This window comes from Hemicordylus capensis, chromosome 3 (genome assembly GCF_027244095.1).
Source record: "Hemicordylus capensis ecotype Gifberg chromosome 3, rHemCap1.1.pri, whole genome shotgun sequence".
NCBI lineage: Eukaryota > Metazoa > Chordata > Lepidosauria > Squamata > Cordylidae > Hemicordylus > Hemicordylus capensis.
This window is the reverse complement of record NC_069659.1, coordinates 246,772,111-246,791,349: the sequence shown is the minus strand read 5'-3', so window position 1 is coordinate 246,791,349 and position 19,239 is coordinate 246,772,111. Positions and strand designations below refer to the sequence as shown.

The window sequence follows — 19,239 nt, the reverse complement described above, 5'->3', positions numbered from 1 at the left end:
ATCATGGCAAGATTCTAGAGAGAAATGGTTGAGGTGCGGGGAGATGGAATTCCAAGGGGGATCAATAAAACAGCAGCTTGCTGGGTGGCATGACAGTCTTCACTGACATGCCAGGAAAAGTTCACTTTTGGTTGTTGAGGACTCCATCATTCTGCTTTCAGAATAGTCTGTTAATCCGATGTAGCCAAGAAGAGTCCAATCATGGCATTCTAAATCCTGCACTGCAATATTTTCACGCAGGACCCCACATTCTACTGATTTTCTTTTTAACCATCCTGTTACTTTACTGATTTCCCACAAGACTACTCTTGGGTCAAACGGTGGATCCTGCCATTGCCCTGTCATCATCCCTCTCTAGTCCTCTTCATTCCACTGTTGTTCCTTTTGGGACCCCTTCATTCCATTAATCTCCGGCTGTCCACCACAGTGCATGAGGTCTGGCTATTGGACTTCTTTGCTGTCAGGCTTCCATCTGAAGGGAACACATAGGAAGCTGCCATATACTGAGTCAGACCATAGGTCCATCTAGCTCAGTATCGTCTACAAAGACTGAGAGCGGCTTCTCCAAGGTTGCAGGCAAGAGTCCCTCTCAGCCCTATCTTGGAGAGGCTGCCAGGGAGGGAACTTGGAACCTAGATGCTCTTCCCAGAGCGGCTCCATCCCCTGAGGGGAATACCTTACAGTGCTCACACGTCTAGTCTCCCATTCAAATGCAACCCTGCTTAGCAAAGGGGACAAGTCCGGCTTGCTACCACAAGACCAGCAAAGTATCTGCGTTGCTGTCAGCTTTAAATCTGACACCATTTAAATGGGGGAGTGCCAGTCATTTCACCCATTTCTCAGTCAGGATCGTGCAATTTCCCTTTCGTGTCAATCGGGGAGCCTGTCATTCCACCGGTGAGCGATCGTCTAGACTGTAGACAATCCCACCAGCCGTTCACTTTGTTGTCATTGGCGTTGCCGCCTCTTTCTATCAATGGCCATTCACTGCCATCAACCGCGAGGGCTAATTGATGGTGCAAGGGCTGCGCCTCCTGCAACACCTTATGGATCGCAGCCAAGGCAGCGTGCCTTCACGCAATTTAGTCACTTTCTCGTAAAGCCTTTTTGTCCCGGGACACCGCGAGTATTTACCCTCCTCAGCCGTCTCCTGCCACTTCCTCGTTGCAGAGGCGACGACACACACCAAGCAGGCAAGCAAAGTGCTCGCTCCCATCCCAAGCTGCTCTAAGAGGGGGGAGGAGGAGGAGGAGGAGGAGATTGGGCAGTCTGTCGCCCTCCGTCCTGTGGCCGGCACAGGTGCCGTCGGGGCCGCCCCGTCGGGGCCGGGGATCGGGCTCCTCTTACGCCTTGCTCGGCTGCCTGATGCCCTGGGCGGCGCCTCGGCCACCCCGATGAGCAGCTCTTGGGGTGCTCCGGGCGCCGAGAACCAAACGCTCTTCTTCTTCTTCTCGGACTTCAAGAAGGCCAACCGCGAGGCGCTGAGCGCCCTGGAGACGGCCGTGCTGGCCTCGATCTTCGGGCTGGCCTTGGCTGCCAACGTGTACGCCATCGCGCTCCTGGCGCGCCGCACAGGCCGGCTGGGCATCTCGGGCTGCCTGGTGCTCAACCTCTTCTGCGCCGACTTGCTCTTCATCAGCGCCATCCCGATCATCGTGGCGGTGCGCTGGACCGAGAGCTGGACGCTGGGCGACGCCGCCTGCCACCTGCTCTTCTACCTGATGAGCCTCAGCGGCAGCGTCACCATCCTCTCGCTGGCCGCCGTCAGCCTGGAGCGCGTGGTCAGCATCGTCCGGCTCAGGCCGTCGCGGCCCTACAAGAGCAGGCTGGTGGGCGCCGTCTTGCTGCTCATCTGGGCCTTCTCGGCCCTGGCCACCCTCCCGCTCTGCCTCTTCTTCACCGTCGTGACGACCCACGTAGAAGGCCAGGTAATTCAGAGGACAAGCCTTTCAGCGGGGTCCGGTTGGCATAGAAATGGGCGACGTTTTATAGCTCCACTCAGAAGTAAGCCCTACTGGTTTTCATGAGATTTACTTTCACTTAGAGATTGCTTAGGATGGCAGCCTTCGCAGTCCATTCGGGAAGGATCCAGACTTAGTGATGACTATGCACCATGGACATAACTAATTTAGTCTGATTAGTCTCAATGGGACTTAGCCATGACTAAATTCGCCTGGATCCCGCCAACTAAACTTTTTATTAAGGAGAAGTTGGACCAATAGAACTATATTGTCTTTTTTTTTTATTACAGTGCATACACAAGAGCCAAAGATAGCAATTGACCTGGAATATCTAGCACCCCTTTGTCCATACTAACAAACAAGAATACTGATTGGATTCTCCAATCACCCCTAAACATGTATTGGAAGAGTGAGAGAAAATCGACATGGTTGTAAATCCAACCATGTTGCATTTATAAAGGTGTAAAGATGATAGGTCGCTACTAAAAGGTAAAGGTACAGTGTGTTGTCAAGTCAGTTTCAACTCCTGGCACCCACAGAGCCCTGTGGTTATCTTTTGGTAGAATACAGGAGGGGTACCATTGCCTCCTCCTGCACAGTATGAGATGATGCCTTTCAGCATCTTCCTTTATCGCTGCTGCCCGATACTAGTACTATGAATATGTATATACTGCTTTTCAACCAAAGTTCTCAAAGCAGTTTAAGAGAGAGAGAGAGAAAGAAAGAAAGAAAGAAAGAAAGAAAGAAAGAAAGAAAGAAAGTTAGTCCTCTGCCTCCAAAGGGCTCGCATTCTAAAAATAAACACAAGGCAGATACCAGCAACATCTACTGAAGAGATGCTGTGCTGATGTAGGATAGGACCAGCTGTGTATGTAGCTAGAGCAAAGGGGGCCTGTGTTCAACCCTCTCCCTGGTGGCCCTGTGGAATGAGGGACATAATGAAGAAAATAGGGAGGGGTGGAGCTGGGGGGTCCAGGTTCTTTGAACCCATCTGCTCAATTATAGCTACACCCCTGGATAGGGTCAGTTGCTCTCCCCTTGCAACTGAGAATCACCACTTTAAAAGGCACCTCTCAGCTCAGCCAGGGATTAGTAGGATTGCTTTAGATTTGCTAAAGCAATCTAGGATTGCTTTAGAATCTTCTACCCTGAAGTTTCAGAGTCAGGAACAATTGAAATAATAAATATCCTATTTAACCAGAATAAAATTCACACAAATCAAAATACTATTCACCGTGCTCTTCTCTCTAAGAGTTTTGACCTAGTCCACCCAAAAGCCAGATCAAACAGATATTTTGTGAAACATTTCTGAAAGATGTTCAGGCTTCAACTACGCTGAATCTGCAGGTGAGATGGTGATGGAATTGGGAGCAGCTGTGAAGACTCTTCTACACTGCTTGCCCTCTGAGCTGGAAGCAGACTCTACTGTTCTCTGATTGGACTTGCCAACCCTGTAGCAAGAAAGATCCTCTGCATTTGAACAGCTGTAGAGTCTGTCTGACTGAGAGTGGCATTGGACAGCTTGGCCACCCCTGCACTTGAGGTTTCGGCTCCCTTCAACACTGCACAATGTGACACTGTGCAGCTGTGGAGGGAGCAGAAGCCTCGATTTCTGAAGTGGCCAAGCTGAGGGTGGGGATGATAGGTGTTGTAGTGATAGATGCTAGGTGGCTGGGGATGATAGGAGTTGTAGTACAGCAACAGTTGGAGAGTCTCCACTTGGCCACCCCTGCTCAACTCTCTCATGTTTCCTAACCCTAACCTTGTTTTTGCCTCATCATAATAAATCCAAAGTAGTTCTTTTCCTCATGTCTCTTGTTGTGGAGATGGGCAGGCTAGCCATACATTGGAATGGGAACATGCAAATCTTTATGCAAACAAACAATTTTGAACATTGCAATGATGCAGACCGTCAGCAAGTGCAACAAGGAAAGAAAGCAAAGGAAACTTCCACAATGTGTCAAAAATGACAGACCATGACTGTGTTCTAGTGGGGAGCTGTTCCAACCCTGACCCCACAAAGAAACATCTATTGTTTTTCTCTCGAGCTGTGGTGATCTGGAACAACCAACAGCAACAACCAAACAAGGATGGGACCCTTTGGCGATGGAAGTGGTTGGGCTGGCTAGCATCCTTTGTTTTCAAAGAGTGTCTGTTTTTCTCCAGCATAGTGAATAGCAAAGCAAAGGAGAGAGAAAGCTACAACAGAGTCTGCCATTATTAATTTACATATGAAAGTAGAGCACAACGAAAGGGCATCCCAGAAGAACTATAATATTCTGAAATTGGAGGCAGTTGGCGGAGGCTTATAAAAAGGGGTTGACACACATCTGTGAAATATAGGTGGCTATTAGCCATGATGGCTATATGGAACCTCCAGAGTCAGAGGCAGCAACTGAATACCTGTTGCTGGGAAGCAACCATGGTGGAGGGCGCTCTACATGTTAACATGCAAGGTGTCATTTAGCATGTAAGGTGTAGTTAGGCTCTTAATCTAAAACCAGCTTATTCCTCATCTGTCTCTCACTTGCTCGTGCCCCCGCCCTTCCCACAAAATGCTTAATAGGGAATTAAACCACAGAAGGATTTGCTCCTGGCTGCAGCATGAGACAATGTGGCAAATGCCGTTAGTAGACCCAAGCAAAGCTGTGTGAAGAAGCAGCTCCTTGCTATCAGCCAGGACAAAGGCAGGCATTGCTGAACTGAGATTTCAGTTGCATTCTCCAAAGGAGAGATTGGGACTGGTTGCTTATTACCAGGTTCTTTGAGTGCTTCACCAAGAGTACATCGCGTAGGCATATCAAAGGGCATTTTATCATGATCAAGTAGGCTCAAATATATTTGTTTTCATGAATGTGAACTACAGATGCTGCCTTGGACACTGGGAGGGACAGCATGAGACATGGAGAGAAATCAAACCCTTTTTTCTTTGGGGGCTGATCATTAGAGGCACAATGATTAGCAACTAGATTTGTGGTGTTAGAACTGGAAGAGACCAAAACATAGTCCAGTCCTTTCTGTAAGGCAAGATCAAGTAGATTGGACATGCCCCCCCCCACACCCCTCCTAGCCCAACTTACACCAACTGGGGTGGTAGCATGAAGGCAACGAGAAGGTAGACGACAGGTGCTCAGAAGTGGGTAGCTTGAGTTAACTCTTGCAAGCAAACCAAGTCACAGGCTGTGACAGGAGTTTGCCATTCAAGAAACAGAAAACAGGCACTAGAATAGTAACTGTAGTGTCCTCAGTAAAGTTTCTCTTTCTTGAGCAGGGGGAGAACAACATCCCCCAGCACAGCGTCCCTCCAGTGACTGTTGCTGCTGGTGTGTATCTTATGTTTCTTTTTTTTAGACTGTGAGCCCTTTGGGGAGCCATCTTTATTTGTTTATTTATATCTATATAAACTGCTTTGGGAATTTTTTGGGGGGAAATGGTATATAAATATTCATCTTCGTAATGTGGCATACAGGAGTGAGAATTGGGGAGCTTCTGGTTCAAAGCTTGCCAATATCTTTCAGCTCCAGCCCTCCCCTCCCCATTCCCATTTCAGATATGAGGATAATAATGTAGTCGTGCCCACAGAGTTGCTGTAAGGGTTTCTCCAATAATGTATATAAAGTGCTTTGAACACTCAGAATGTATTAGTAGTAGTAATCAGAAATGGGAAAGAGATTAAGGGACATTTGAATATGGCACAAAAATATCAAATGACTGCTTAGCTTCTGAGTGCAGAAGGATAGTACAGGCAGTCTTTGACTTAAGACACTCTGAGTTAAGATGGATGGCACTTAAGATGTTTTTAAATTGCCACCATGTTTCAACTTTACAACTGTGTTTCACTTTACAACACTCAGCATGGAAGGAGAGACTCTGCTAGACCACTGCTCAAATGTGGATTAGAGGAGGAGGAGGTGGCACAGTGGCAGCTCAGACTCACATTGTCATTGAGATTGGCACTCTTGGCAGCAGCTGCAGCAGCATCTGAGGTGGGATTGGCTAGTCCAAGAGGCTCCCATGGCCACTGCTGCCACACTGCTGCTCCTCCTGCTCCTGCTCCTGCTCCTCGCTTAACTGATGTGCTGTGATGGTAAAAGCTGGACTTGTTCGCAGCCCATATGCTGCTTCCTGCCCACCCGCCTTCCAGCTAACCATTGCCCAGTAGGAGGAGGAGGTGGAGGTGAGCTTCCTAATTGCCTCCTCTCCTTCCATGGTAGAGCCAGGAAGGGACGGGGAATGGAAGGGAATGGAGTTGGTGACAAAGGTGGGCAACTTCTGATTCTCTACCACCAACCTCTCTGCTGCACATCTGCATGTCTGTGATTGACACACCACCAGTTTTGATGGCAGCAGGGTGGCGGGGGGAAATAGGGTATCCACCCTTGGTTCAGGAATCAAACATCCATTTATAACATTGTTTCCTATGGAATAATAGGTTGAGACATTTTGACTTAAAACACAGTTTTCAGAAACTGTGTTGTGAGGACTTCCTGCATTGAAAAAGTCAGGCGAGCATCCCATATGCAAAACAGGGGTGGAGCTGTAACTGGGCAGACGTGTTCAAAGAACATGAGCTGTCCAGCATCTTGGAACCACCTCTCGCCTCCCCCCATTGGCCAGCTGCCCACTCCTGCTGCTGGCAGCTGGCTTGCAGCCACCCACCCCACTACGCCACACTGCTGCTCCACCAGCAGCCAGCTCCCTGGGTGGTGGGAAAGGAGGAAAGCCCCAAACGGGGTTTTTCCTCCTTCAGCCTGGCCAGAACCAGCTGCAAATGAAGGATGCACACGTGCTTACAGTCTAAAAAGAAACACAAGGTAGTCATTAGCAACAGACATCGGAAGGGTGTTGTGCCAGAGTCACCACTTTTAAAAGTGCCTCTTTGCCCATTTAGCAGGGGCTAAAATGGTACATACTGCTTTTGTGTGATCGAAAACTCTAGCATATCAGCACAGGGTTAGTCTGGATGTCAGCCTCTGTGTTGAGGGAGAACTAGAGGTTGTGGACTTAGGTAAATTAATTCTTCTGAGGAAATGTAAAGATCTTTGTTATTTCTATTGGCTTGTTTTGATGTACAGAAAGATCCCTGAGATATAGATCGGGACTGACTTCATTTGGAGCCATTGCACCCAAGGGCCCCATGCTCAGTATACTGGTAGCTGCAAAAAGTTAGAATAATTCTCATTTCCCTTTCCTTTTTTGGTGTATTATGCCTTGTTTTTACTGTATGTTGTATTTAACAAGTGAGATCTGGCAGTAAAAGGTTTTCTTGTGCAATACGGAGAACAGAATTTGCATTATTTTTAAAGTAATTGATAACAAATATTTCCAAGTAAAACAACTTAGCTATTTGGAGACTATAATTTAGACTAAAATTTAATCATATTGTACTTTCCCTATAGCACCAAATGTTCTTCCTACTTTTTAGGGGCATCTCAAGATTTTACACTGAATAAATATGATGGCAAATATTGTAGTTCCACACTGACAATCTTTTAGGGTCCACAGTGCAGAATGTCTCTGTTCTAAGTGTGAAGTGGAACAAGGACACAATATGGTGAAGTGTCTTGCCCAAGTCCTCACAGGAAATCAGTGGCAGAGTTTGAACTAAGCTACATTTCTGCAAATTCCACCCTAATTCTTAATGTATATTCTTAGGAAGCTGCCATATACCGAGTCAGACCATTGGTCCATCTAGCTCAGTATTGTTTGCACAGATTGGCAGCAGCTTCTGTAAGGTTGCAGGCAGGAATCTCTTATATAAATGTGAGTTCTACATGCAAATGCAGAGTAAGGAAAGTCTCTGGCGAGGAGAACTGGTCTTGTGGCAGCAAACATGACTTGTCCCCTTAGCTAAGCAGGGTCTGCCCTGGTTGCATATGAAAGGGAGACCAGAGGTGTGAGCACTGGAAGATCTTCCCCTCAGGGGATGGAGCCGCTCTAGGAAGAGCATCTAGGTTCCAAGCTCCCTCCCTGGCAACATCTCCAAGATAGGGCTGAGAAAGATTCCTGCCTGCAACCTTGGAGAAGCCGCTGCCAGTCTGTGAAGACAATACTGAGCTAGATAGACCAATGGTCTGACTCAGTATATGGCAGCTTCCTATGTTCTTTTCAACTTTCCTGTTCAGCTTTTTTCAACCTTTAGTGACCATGAGAAAAGTCAGAATGGACAATAGTAATTTCATTGATGAATTGATTATTAGTCTTTACAACACTGGACCAAACAACCTTTCATGAAGTATCTTATATCTATAAGAGCTGGAAATGTTATGATCCTTATGGACAAATCACTGGAGCGACTGCTGGTGAGAGGGAGGTACCAGCAGACTTGGGGTAACCCACAGATTCATTGGTTTCACAAAAATCTGAAGAGGGGAAAAAAGAAAAACCTAAGAGGAGAAAGGGTGGGGGGAGAACCCAAACCCCACCTCCAAACTGCTCCAATGTAACTTAATGGAGCAGAATGTACATAGACTTGGATGGCCCTTAACTGACATTCAGGTGGGTGGTGCTAATGGAACTCAGTGGTGAGGAAGGAGGGCTTGTGGGGGGGAAAGAGTGGGAAATTTATCAGCTTGATGAATACTCCCTGAAGACAGTCACAGCCCCTTCTGTGTGTTCTGAGGAGAAAAGATATCTAGAACTCTTTAGTTTTATCTAGCCATTTCACACTTTTGTGTTTCTGATGGGGAAGGGGTTTGATACATTTAAGCTCTTGGTGTGGGAGTTACCCCCTCCCCTGCCAAAATAACAAAAACTACTGTAGTGTGTGTGTGTGTGAAGTCTCCTGAGGAATAGGAGGTGAAGTTGCACACTGAGGGGCGATTCTCATGATTGCCGAAAGCAGGCGGGGAGGGTTCAGGGGGAAAGGCTGCTTTTAACTCGCCTTTTCCCCAGACAACTGAGTTTTTTAAATAATAATAATAATAATAATAATAATAATAATAATAATAATTTTTATTTTAAGTACATACGTACAATACACTTACAATGCAAATAGTTCCAAAAACTCAGACTAAATCCCCTCATACCTAGAAAAACAAGATCTAGTATTGAAAAAAGAACGTTTGTGGGCTGCTAGAGTAAGCAAACTGAAGAGCCATTTTTCAATATCTAGAGGGTATTTTACATTTCCAGTTTTGTAGAATGATACGTTTAGCCACCAGAAAGGCCCTAGAAAGCCATTTCCATAGATTAAGGGAAATTCCTTCTAAATTAAAAGGCAATCCCAACAAAACTGAAATACAATCTAGAGAATATTTCCTTGCTATAACTAAGACGGTTGAGTTCTTTTTTGAGGAGTGTGAACTGCACTCCCAGACAAGCAGAGCTGCGTGCCTGCAGTGCTGAGCTTCGGAGGCCGGGTCAATGCATCCCACCCCCCAGAGATCCCACAATGCACCATGAGAGTGTGTGGTGCATTGCGGTGATCCACCCAGCAATGGCCAGAAGCCCACACATGTGCCAACACTAGCTGGGAGCATCTTGCGTTCACACACGAGTTGTTAGCCCGAGTCATGGGTGCGTTCGCACCCTTAACCTCGGCTAACTGGTGGGCTCCATAGCCTTGGCTAACTGGTGGACTCCGTAGGTGCGTTTGCCGCCACTGCAGTGCCAGGATCTGCGTGGATCCTGGCAGTTCTCACAAGTAGCCAAGCCTCGGCTTCGCTGCTTTAGCCCAGTCTTGGCTGCTCATGAGAACAGCCTCTGAATCTCTTAATCTACTGATCACTGTATGTGCACATGTACACACACAATAAACTCACAACATTCATCACTTCTTGTTTTTTCACACCAGGGATATACTGCAACATTTTGTTGTAGGTTCATACTTGTAGATTGCATTGTTCATGTTGAATGCACAAACTCTGTTGTATCTGTGCATCAATCATATGAGAAACAAATGTGCATATAAAAATGCAAGATTAATGTGTTGACCATAGGAGATAGGTGACCAGCAGTAATAGAAAGTATACCTTTTCATTTTGTGTGTATACTATATCTGTTGTTTCAAGGCAATCACGTTTGATACAAGTGAATTACATATCCACTTACATATTAAGTTACATATGGCAATTACCTCTAGTATATGTTTCGCTCTTTAATTTATTGCCACAATAATTCTGTGTTTGCTTGCCAAACTCTTTATTTGATCATGCTCCACATTACAATAATAAATGTATTCTGATTATTAACCACTTCCATATATCCTGTTTGGTTAATAATGATCTGTTCTCAGAAGCTGAGGAGGCTGATGTATTTTTCAGAAATGTTATGGTGCAAGTAAATATCCAAAAGAAACCACTTATAGAGTTGCTGTTCTTTGCTTACAGAAAGTGCACATTTGCACCTTGATTTGGCCCTCCGCTGCAGGAGAAATCGCTTGGGATGTGTCCTTTGCCATTGTGATCTTCCTAATACCAGGACTGGCCATTGTCATTAGTTATTCCAAGATATTACAGGTACTTTTTCATCTTGTTTTCTTATACCAGCAAAATGACTCACAATTATTATTTAGTCAGAGATATAGCTGATGAATTTTTAGTTATAGAGATAGGAATAACAGAACAAAAGTGTTTGCTCAAGTGTAAGATAGTACAAGCCATGATAAATACACACCCATTCCAGTCAGTGACATTTCTGCTGAAGTTCACTTGCGGTCATTGGCTATCGTAATGAAGCCTGAGCTGCTTGTTGCCCCAGATCCTCCAGACTGAATTTATGCAAGGGTGGTATTGTAAGTATTTACTGCACAAATGGAATGTATTTCTGTTTGTACAAGGGGGACAGTTTTCGCTAGTCCCTCCCACTTCCTTTACAGTTCCCTGCACCCTTCCCTGACCTGGAGGAGAGCAGGACCCTCCAGAACAGGTTGGTGTATGACATGAGGGGCTGAAGCAAGAAGAATTACTCCATTGCACTGCAGGAAGTGCCTTCCATTCAAGGAAGAAATGCTTAGGATATATCTTAAGGTCATTTGAAGTTCATTTGGATTAGACGCAGGCCTGCTCAACTTCGGCCCTTCTGCAGATGTTGGCCTACAATTCCCATAATTCCTGGCTATCGGCTGCTGTGACTGAGAATTATGGGAGTTGTAGTCCAAAAACAGCTTGAGCAGGCCTCGATTAGAGCAATATCAATGTACCAGCTGGGCTGGGCACAGAGCATCTGTGCCTCTGCTGCCCAGCTGGCTCACTTCTCCCCCCAGCCCACTTCTCCCCCACACTGCCTGCTCCTTCCTCCCCCCCGCCCACCCATGGTTTTGGGCTGGTGGGCTGCCTAGCCAACCAGCCTGCTTCTTCTTCCCTCCCGCCCCACCTGGCGCTTTCTGGCTGGTGGGCTGGCTGGAAAGCCAGCTTGTCCCCTCCTCCCACCTGCCAATTCCCACCTGCCAATTCCCGGCGGCTGGGCCGGCCCACTGCTGCCGCCTGCTGCTCCTGCCAGCCAGGCGATCCGTCACCGCCTGCTCCCACCGGCTGGGCAGTCAGCCGCCAGCCGGCATCCCTATTTTCTCCCCCTTCCCTGTCGCTTATCGGCAGCTGCTCGCAAAGTCTTGCGAGAGCTGCCACGCATGGGAATAGCAACAGGTACGCCAGGAGAAATAAATATATAGATTGGATTAAAGAAATATGGATGTATTGAAAGACTGAGAACATGGCACATAAGACACACTTATAGGAATGTCAGCACCCTACACTACTGTTCCCAGGTAGCCAGGGCACCTATTTTGTCCCAGTGAATTCTGGGAAATGCTGGGAAATACTGCACAGGTTGCAGTAATTGATAGACAAATAACCTGGTGGTGGGAATGGTGTTATCCAGCAACAGCATCACTGGAAGGAAAACAAACAATATGGTGATCCCCCAATCAGAATCCAGTAAGATACAGCTGATAATCATGGGATTATCCTGAGCAAAGAGCAAAGAACTGTGTGTGCAGAATTTTCTGTGTCAGGAAAGCTCAATCCAGCATCCTCTGATATGTAAATTAAACATCTACTTGCTTGTTTTGAGTCATATATTAGTTACATAGTACATGAGAAGCTGCCTTGTACCATTGAGTCAGACCGTTGGTCCATCTCACTTAGCGTGGATTCTGACACTCTCCAGAGTTTCAGACAGAGGTCTTTCCCTGCACTACCTGGAGATGATGATGATGATGATTAACATTTATATCCTGCTCTTCCTCCAAGGAGCCCAGAGCGGTGTACTACGTACTTAAGTTTCTTTTCACAACAACCCTGGGAAGTAGGCTAGGCTGAGAGAGAAGTGACTGGCCCAGAGTCACCCAGCTAGCATCATGGCTGAATGGGGATTTGAACTCGGGTCTCCCTGGTCCTAGTCCAGCACTCTAACCACTACACCACGCTGGCTCTCCAGCAGATCCATCTGATGATCCAATGCTGGATCATCCATCGGATGCCAGGGATTGAACCTGCATGCTATGCAAATGCTCTGCCATGGAGCTTCAGCCCCTGCCCGGAAGTCACTCTGCTTATCATGGGATGGGACAAGAGAAGATATGCAGGGCACGGAATACCACACCCAGATTACTAGAAATTCTCCACTCTCCCTCCCTCCCTCCCTCATGCACACTCCCTCTATTAGATACTGCTCACAGTGAAACTTGTAATTCTTATGATGCTGAATTTTTTGTGTCCAGAACCAAATCCTGCCCTTACATGGAGTATAGGCAGTCTTGTGAAAAAGCCCTGCTCCTGGTTGTGTACTGCAGTGCTCAGTCAGGAGTGGAGGAAGCTGCTGCCTAGACATATTTTCTTTGTACATTCGCCAGCAGATGGTGCTGCAATATCTAATTAACAACACAGGCAGCATAAAAAACCCCACGGGCCAGAAAGAATACCTTTGCCTGCTCTGTTAAACCCAGTTGCCATCAAAGAGAATTCTCAGAAGAACCTAAAGTTGAAATGCAGTAGTCCTTTAGAGGAACTCCTGAGGAGTCATACTGAGTCAGGATTTAGTCAGGATGTCTGCCTCTGTATTTAAAATGTAAAAGAACATCTCAGTGGTGCCTTTCACCACATAAACATACTGTCTTGATCCTTTAGCATCTTTTTAGCTCTCCTCTGAATTTTCTTCGGTTTATCCTTTTGAACCATGGTGTGCTCAGAGTTGGGCATGCTGTTCCAAATATGGTCTTACCTTTACTTATTGTTTAATGGAGGACAACATGAGATGTCCTCTCTCCAGAGTTTCAGACAGGGGGCTCCCTGCCCTGCCTGGGGTTGCCAGGGATTGAACCTGCATGCCATGAATGTTCTCTGCGATTGAGCTTCAGCCCCTGCTTGGAGCATTTTCAGATGGGGCTTTTAGCTTGCTTCTCCTCTGGAATGGAGGGTGTGGGTTCATATATTGACCAGATTTACCCCGAAGTCTCTGAAAGCGACCGGGGAGCACTCCAGACACAGTTCAGGCTTTTCATTGCATGTTTGAGTGCAGCCCGATTTATGTCTGGGGTAAAAAAAATAAATCCATTGTTTGTGTCAGTTTTTTTGGGGTAAATTCAAACTCACAGTAAAGCCTCAAAGTAAACCATCAGTAAAACCTGCTATCTAAAAATGCTCCCAGAGGTCCTTCTGCTTATCATGGTAAGGGACAAGAGAAGATATGTAGGGCACTGAATATCACCCACAGATTACTAGAAATTCTTCTCTCTCTCTCTCTCTCTCTCACACACACACACACACACACATCCAGAAGAGAGGGAGCCAGAGGGGCAGTTACCATTGAATTCAGTGGGGCATACAACCAGGGAAGGGGGGGGTATGATTACTGGCTTCGCCCCTGCCCCAAGAAAAAGCCCTGTGGTCACCCTTGTCCATAAGTAATTTGGTTGTGTGTCTTCATACTCAGTGTGTGCATGAAATGATGATGAATGGAAGTGGGTAACACATATTAAAGGATGGATCACTTAAGCAGCTGGGTAGCTACCACTGTCAAGAGTAGAAACTCATGCTAAATGGGCCATCGATTATTACCTGCTCCGTTGCTGTTATTTTTATATTAGATTATATTGTAGAAACATTTTACCTATAGCATATCTCAGTTCTTCCTTACTGACTTCATTAAGAACATAGATTGAGACTGGTTTGATTGGAAACCACCACCACCCCACTTCAAGGGGGCGTGCTAGTCCAAGTTTGAACCAGCCCAGCCCCTGGTTCTAAGAACCAGTTTGTAAAGGGGAATCCAGCGAGGATTCCCCTTTGCAAGTACAGGGCATTCCTTAGAGTAAAGTGGGGTGGGGGAGAAAAGGTACTTTTTACCTTTACATCTCAGGCAGAGGAGCTCCTCCACCCCCCCATGACATCTCGGGCAGGCTGTGGACTGCTTCGGTTCTCTGCGCAAGCGTAGATGCCATTTTCATGATGTTCACATGGTGACGCAAATGGCCTCTGCACGTGTGCAGCTGGTCCGGACTATCATTTGGACAGAGGCGTAACTAGGGAAAATGGCGCCCAGGGCAAGCACTGAAATGGCGCCCCCCACGACCCCCCATGCCACAACATACTACATTATACTTAGGTTTTTCCTCACAAGCGCCCGCCGCCGCCGCCAAGCCAGGCCACTGACTGGCCGCCAGGCGCCAGCAAGGCAAGGGGGGGGCATGGGCAGCGCGGAAGGGACCGCTCGTGGGGGATGGGCTGCCGACGCGCTCCCTTGACTGCTGCAGCGCTGCTGCACTGAGCAGGAAACATTTGTATTAACAAAAAATTAAAAAATATATATATTTTTGTCATGTCGGCACCCCCATGTGACCAGAAAAGATGGCGCCCGGGGCACGTGCCCCCCCTGCCCCCCTATAGTTACGCCTCTGCATTTGGAAGGCCGGGGTGGGGGGGGTTGGAGGAGCTCCCACCAATGTCTCTGCTGCTACTGTTGCAGCTACTGCTGCCCCCTGATGCCTGCACCACCCTGCTGCCTGAAATTTAAACGCAAAGAGTACCTTTTCTCTCCCCCACACTTGGCTTTTCTCTAGAGAATGCCCTGTGCTTTTAAAGGGGAATCTTCGCTGGATTCTCCTTCACAAGTATATCTACCAAGCTGGCCTGCGAATTGGTTCAGCCCAGTTTAGTGGTGGAACCAGACTGGACCCAGTTCAGCCAAGCCCGAAGCCACACTGGCCAAACTTTGTTCCAATGTTCCGTACACATCCCTGAGAGTGGGGTCTTATGATCCACACAATGATGGAGGAACAAGAAAGGGGAGAGTTGCAAGGCATGTGCACTCCTGATTTCCAGTCATAAGAACCCAAAGATTTCCACCAATGTCAGGTTGGTACCATGCCAACTCAACATTTAATGGAGGTCAGTGATCTAGGGTTTGATCTAGAGTTGCTGATCTCCATTAAAGATCAGGTTGGCACAGTGCCTGCCTGACAACCCAACATCACTGAAAATTTCCAGGTTTTTACAATCAGAAATTGGAAGTGTAAATGCCTCACTAATCTTTCCCTTTCCTCCGGCATCAAGCAGGTTGTGAGAAACCACCCTGAATCTGAGATATAATTAAGTTGTCATCTTGTTCAATAAAATCGTATGGGTGGAGATACCATGTGATGATGCAAGTTTCAGATATGCTGCTAATACATATTGGCTGACATTTTACACAAAGCATTTCTGACTTGCCAGGCTGCTGTGCACGTGAAAGCCAGCTCCAGCAGTGTTGTGCAAAAATGCAGTTGTGCAACTATTTAAAACAGCATCGAGGCTCTTGTGCAGTGCAAATGCCCCACATTATTTTAAGTAGTTGCACAATTGCTCTTGTGCAATACCACCAGAGCTGGCTTTCATGTGCAAAGCAGCCTTGCCATATCAGAAATGCCAGTGTTGCCTTGCATAACATGTCAGCCACTATCAGCTAATACTGCACAGTTGCCAAGGATGCAGTAGTGGGGGCTGAATTCTTTGCTCTCATTCATCCCAGGGAGACTTTCCAGGCAATGACTTCAATCTCAGTTTAAGGGAGATGGAAACCTTAAAAAAATATGTGAGAGGGTAAACCATATTGTATAGTACTTATAGATCATTAGAAAAAATGTAATTTTTTCATTAGGAAATATTAAGTATGAAATTAATTATGCCACTTTTCATTGGCCTTCTGGAGAAAAAGGAGGATTTATTTTCCAAAGTGTTTTAAATTGCTTTTAGAATTGATGAAACAATTTCTTTGTATTTTAATGCAGATTGCAAAAGCATCAAGAAGACGTCTAAATGCTAGCATGGCCTACTCACAGAGTTGTCACATTCGGATTTCTCAAAAAGATTTCAGACTATTACGGACTCTTTTTGTATTGATGATCTCATTCTTTGTTATGTGGAGCCCAATAATAATCACCATTCTCCTCATTTTAGTGCAAAGATTCAAACCAGAAATGAACATTTTGCCTTCTTTTTTCTTCTGGATAATGGCCTTCACATTTGCCAATTCAGTTGTCAATCCTGTTTTATATAATTTCAGACATGTGTGGAGGAAAGTCTTTTTCTGTTGTCCAGGTCCTTCTAGAAAAAAGGATGCTGTAACAGACACTACTATGAGGCAAAATAACCATGGACATTTTACCCTGTCTGTTATTTCCAAATAGCTGTGTGATGTTTCCAACAAGGATAATCACACCAGATTTTTAGTATTGTGCGTGCAAGCAAGCAGTCAGGAAAGTGGAAAAGTTCAAAAAAATCAGAGTTTGCAGCCCTTGTATAGAATGTTGTGGTACTGAGAATTCTGTTTGTGTGCTATGGAAAATGACCTTGTTCAATCAGTTCAGATGTTACCATGGTGAAATACAAGGAGTATTGAAACTGAGTTGATGAACAGAACTTAAACATAGTTTAGTTGGGAGCAGAACTGAACTGCATATTTTACCATCTTACACTAAGGAAAGTGATCAGGATCTTCAACACAGGCTCTTCAACTTGAAGACACTTGCCTGTGAGCCAAGAGGCAGCTTTAAAAAATACTAGCTTAAAAAAAATGGTGGCATGAATACAGCTAAATATTCACAGGTGTCTGCTGTGTTCATAATAGAAAATGTACAAGTAAATGTCAGATACAGGGAAACTTATTCATTCATTCAAACAGGAGTTCACCATTTTTTAAGGCACATTTTGAGCATGACTGTGGGTTTTTCCTCTCACATTGGCTGGATACATGCCTAGTATACGCCAACCCCCCCCCCCCCCCCAAAAAAACACCAGTGCAGAAACAGATTTTAAAAAACCACCAATGCAGATCTCCATTTGCAGATATCCCTACTGCCCGTACAAGAAGCAGCTGGGGTATGGGGGTGCACCAGGGCTCTTAACAGCTCTGGCAGAATGAAGCATCTTAGTTTGGACAGGAGAGTGAAGAGCAAGTAGAATATGGAACTTTACCCAGACACAATCTCTCTATCTGAGGCACAACCTATTGTGTGTTGCGTGAGAGGATGGAAGCAGCTCTTCAAGAGCAGCCATGGGTATGCAGCCTCCTGCTGTGCTCCTAGTTTTGTGGTGGGGCAGTCCCATCCATTTCCCTGCCTGAGGTGAGGGACGCTATGATGCCCTTCCTTCCGAAGGCGAATGTTCAGTTTTCGCAACCCATGCAACTCCCTTGCAGTGGCAGCAAAACGAGAGTGCTCTCAGACTATGCCATGAAGCCAGGCGTATTCCAAGCTCAAGTTGCCGGGTGGGGGGAGGGAGGCGGAGAAGAGATTTATCCCAGTGGGGTAGGAGAGGAAAACGAACAGTAACTCCCAACAGGGTGAAGAACATAAGAACAGCCATGTTGGATCAGGCCCAAGGCCTAACTAGTCTAGCATCCTGTTTCACACAGTGGCCTACCAGATGCCTCTGGAAAGCCCACAGGCAAGAGCTAAGGGCATGCCCTTTCTCCCACTGCAACTCCCCTGCAACTGGAAAGGCAGCAGCAGTGGACAGCTCCTATGGAAGCAGAGCCCAGCATTGCCACAACCTGTGCTCTTTCTAGCGCCTGAGGTGACTGCTTCATTCTGCCTCATGGAGGGCCCTCCCCGTTCCCTGGACTGGAGTCTAAGCTGCAGGACTGTGTGCTTGTTTGGCCACTGAATTCAGGGACATTTACTTCTGCACAAACAAGCAGAGGATCAGGTTTTAAGTTACAGAAATGGTTTACTTGATTCAGGGATGTAGATATAATTCTTTGTATTACAGGAGGCTTAACAGATCTTTAGTTTAATAAGAAATGTAATAAAAATCATTTTGTGAGTGTTCCCGTTTTTGTTATCATCTAAAGCAGGAAAGGCCAAGCAGGAAAGGAATTTTATGGGGCAGCTGTACGAAATGCTATCAAGCTGTGATTAGATTTCATCTAAACTTTCATTCATAAGGAAAAGAAAAGTGTGCAAGTTGGAAGAAACAGATATTTCACAGATTAACATGACTCTTCTCTTTTGGGTGTTGTTTGTAATACCCTGGGCATGCCTGAATGTGCTTAATTAGATGGCACCACTTCTGAAGGAATCTGATGGTAAGGTAAAATAGTCTTCTAGCCCCTTGAGCACTGGTTAGAAAATAAGCGTGGACCCCAATAATACAGAATCTAGCTATTCCTGCTCTAAAAGAGTGAATTAAACTAGTTCGGATATATTGAAGTCATCATGCAATAGTCCATGAAGACTCTGCTCTGCAATTTCACTTTTTAGTAGGTCGCAAAAGTATCACATCACGTTTCTAAATAAAATCTAGGAAATTTGAAATACAAGTACTGCTAATTTTTTTAAAAAGGTAATGTCTGTATTCTTAGAAGTTTCACAAAAATCCCTAGATGATACCTAATCCTTATGAATGTGTAACCAAGTGTTAAACAGCAGATAATTCCCATGGGCAGCCCAGCCCTATGCTAAATTCCACTAGGTTCAATGGAACTCTACATCCTGGCCTTTTTCATTGCCATCGGTCTATCACTACGACTGTGCATATTTATATGCCGCTTTTCAAGAAAAGTCCCCAAAGCAGTTTACACAGAGAATTAAAAATAAATAAAGATGGATCCACCTAGTCATAGAAGAAATGGACTCATCTTGGCCTGATGCTGTCAACTGTGGGTCACAACTGTGACGAGTGGGCGCCACCGCATGCAGTGTGTGCCTCTTGGAGCAATCAAGGTAGGTTTTCTGCGGTGTCAGTACAGGGCATTGAGCCATAGCCATGTCCACGGGGGAGTTAGCACCTGCAGAGCAACTTTTGTGAATCATACCCAGAATGTCAAGTCATTGCTTCTGTGGAAAAAGCTTTTAAATGTGATT

General features: G+C 46.0%; 1 protein-coding gene across 1 annotated transcript; it reads left to right on the top strand.

Annotated features, from left to right (window-relative positions):
• Positions 1-1,394: 1,394 nt before the first annotated feature.
• On the top strand, positions 1,395-18,204 carry FFAR4 (free fatty acid receptor 4). Its single transcript, XM_053308976.1, has 3 exons — positions 1,395-1,928; positions 10,292-10,420; positions 16,165-18,204. The coding sequence occupies exons 1-3, from the start codon at positions 1,395-1,397 to the stop codon at positions 16,561-16,563; spliced, it is 1,062 nt and encodes a 353-aa protein (XP_053164951.1). The 3' UTR covers positions 16,564-18,204.
• Positions 18,205-19,239: the final 1,035 nt, after the last annotated feature.

What these genes read in the sequence shown, in the direction of transcription:
- FFAR4 (XM_053308976.1), top strand. Translation starts at nt 1,395, where the DNA reads ATGAGCAGCTCTTGGGGTGCTCCGGGCGCCGAGAACCAAACGCTCTTC. An exon ending in CGACCCACGTAGAAGGCCAG is followed by an intron (nt 1,929 to 10,291) that starts GTAATTCAGAGG and finishes CTTTGCTTACAG; the next exon opens with AAAGTGCACATTTGCACCTT. An exon ending in GTTATTCCAAGATATTACAG is followed by an intron (nt 10,421 to 16,164) that starts GTACTTTTTCAT and finishes ATTTTAATGCAG; the next exon opens with ATTGCAAAAGCATCAAGAAG.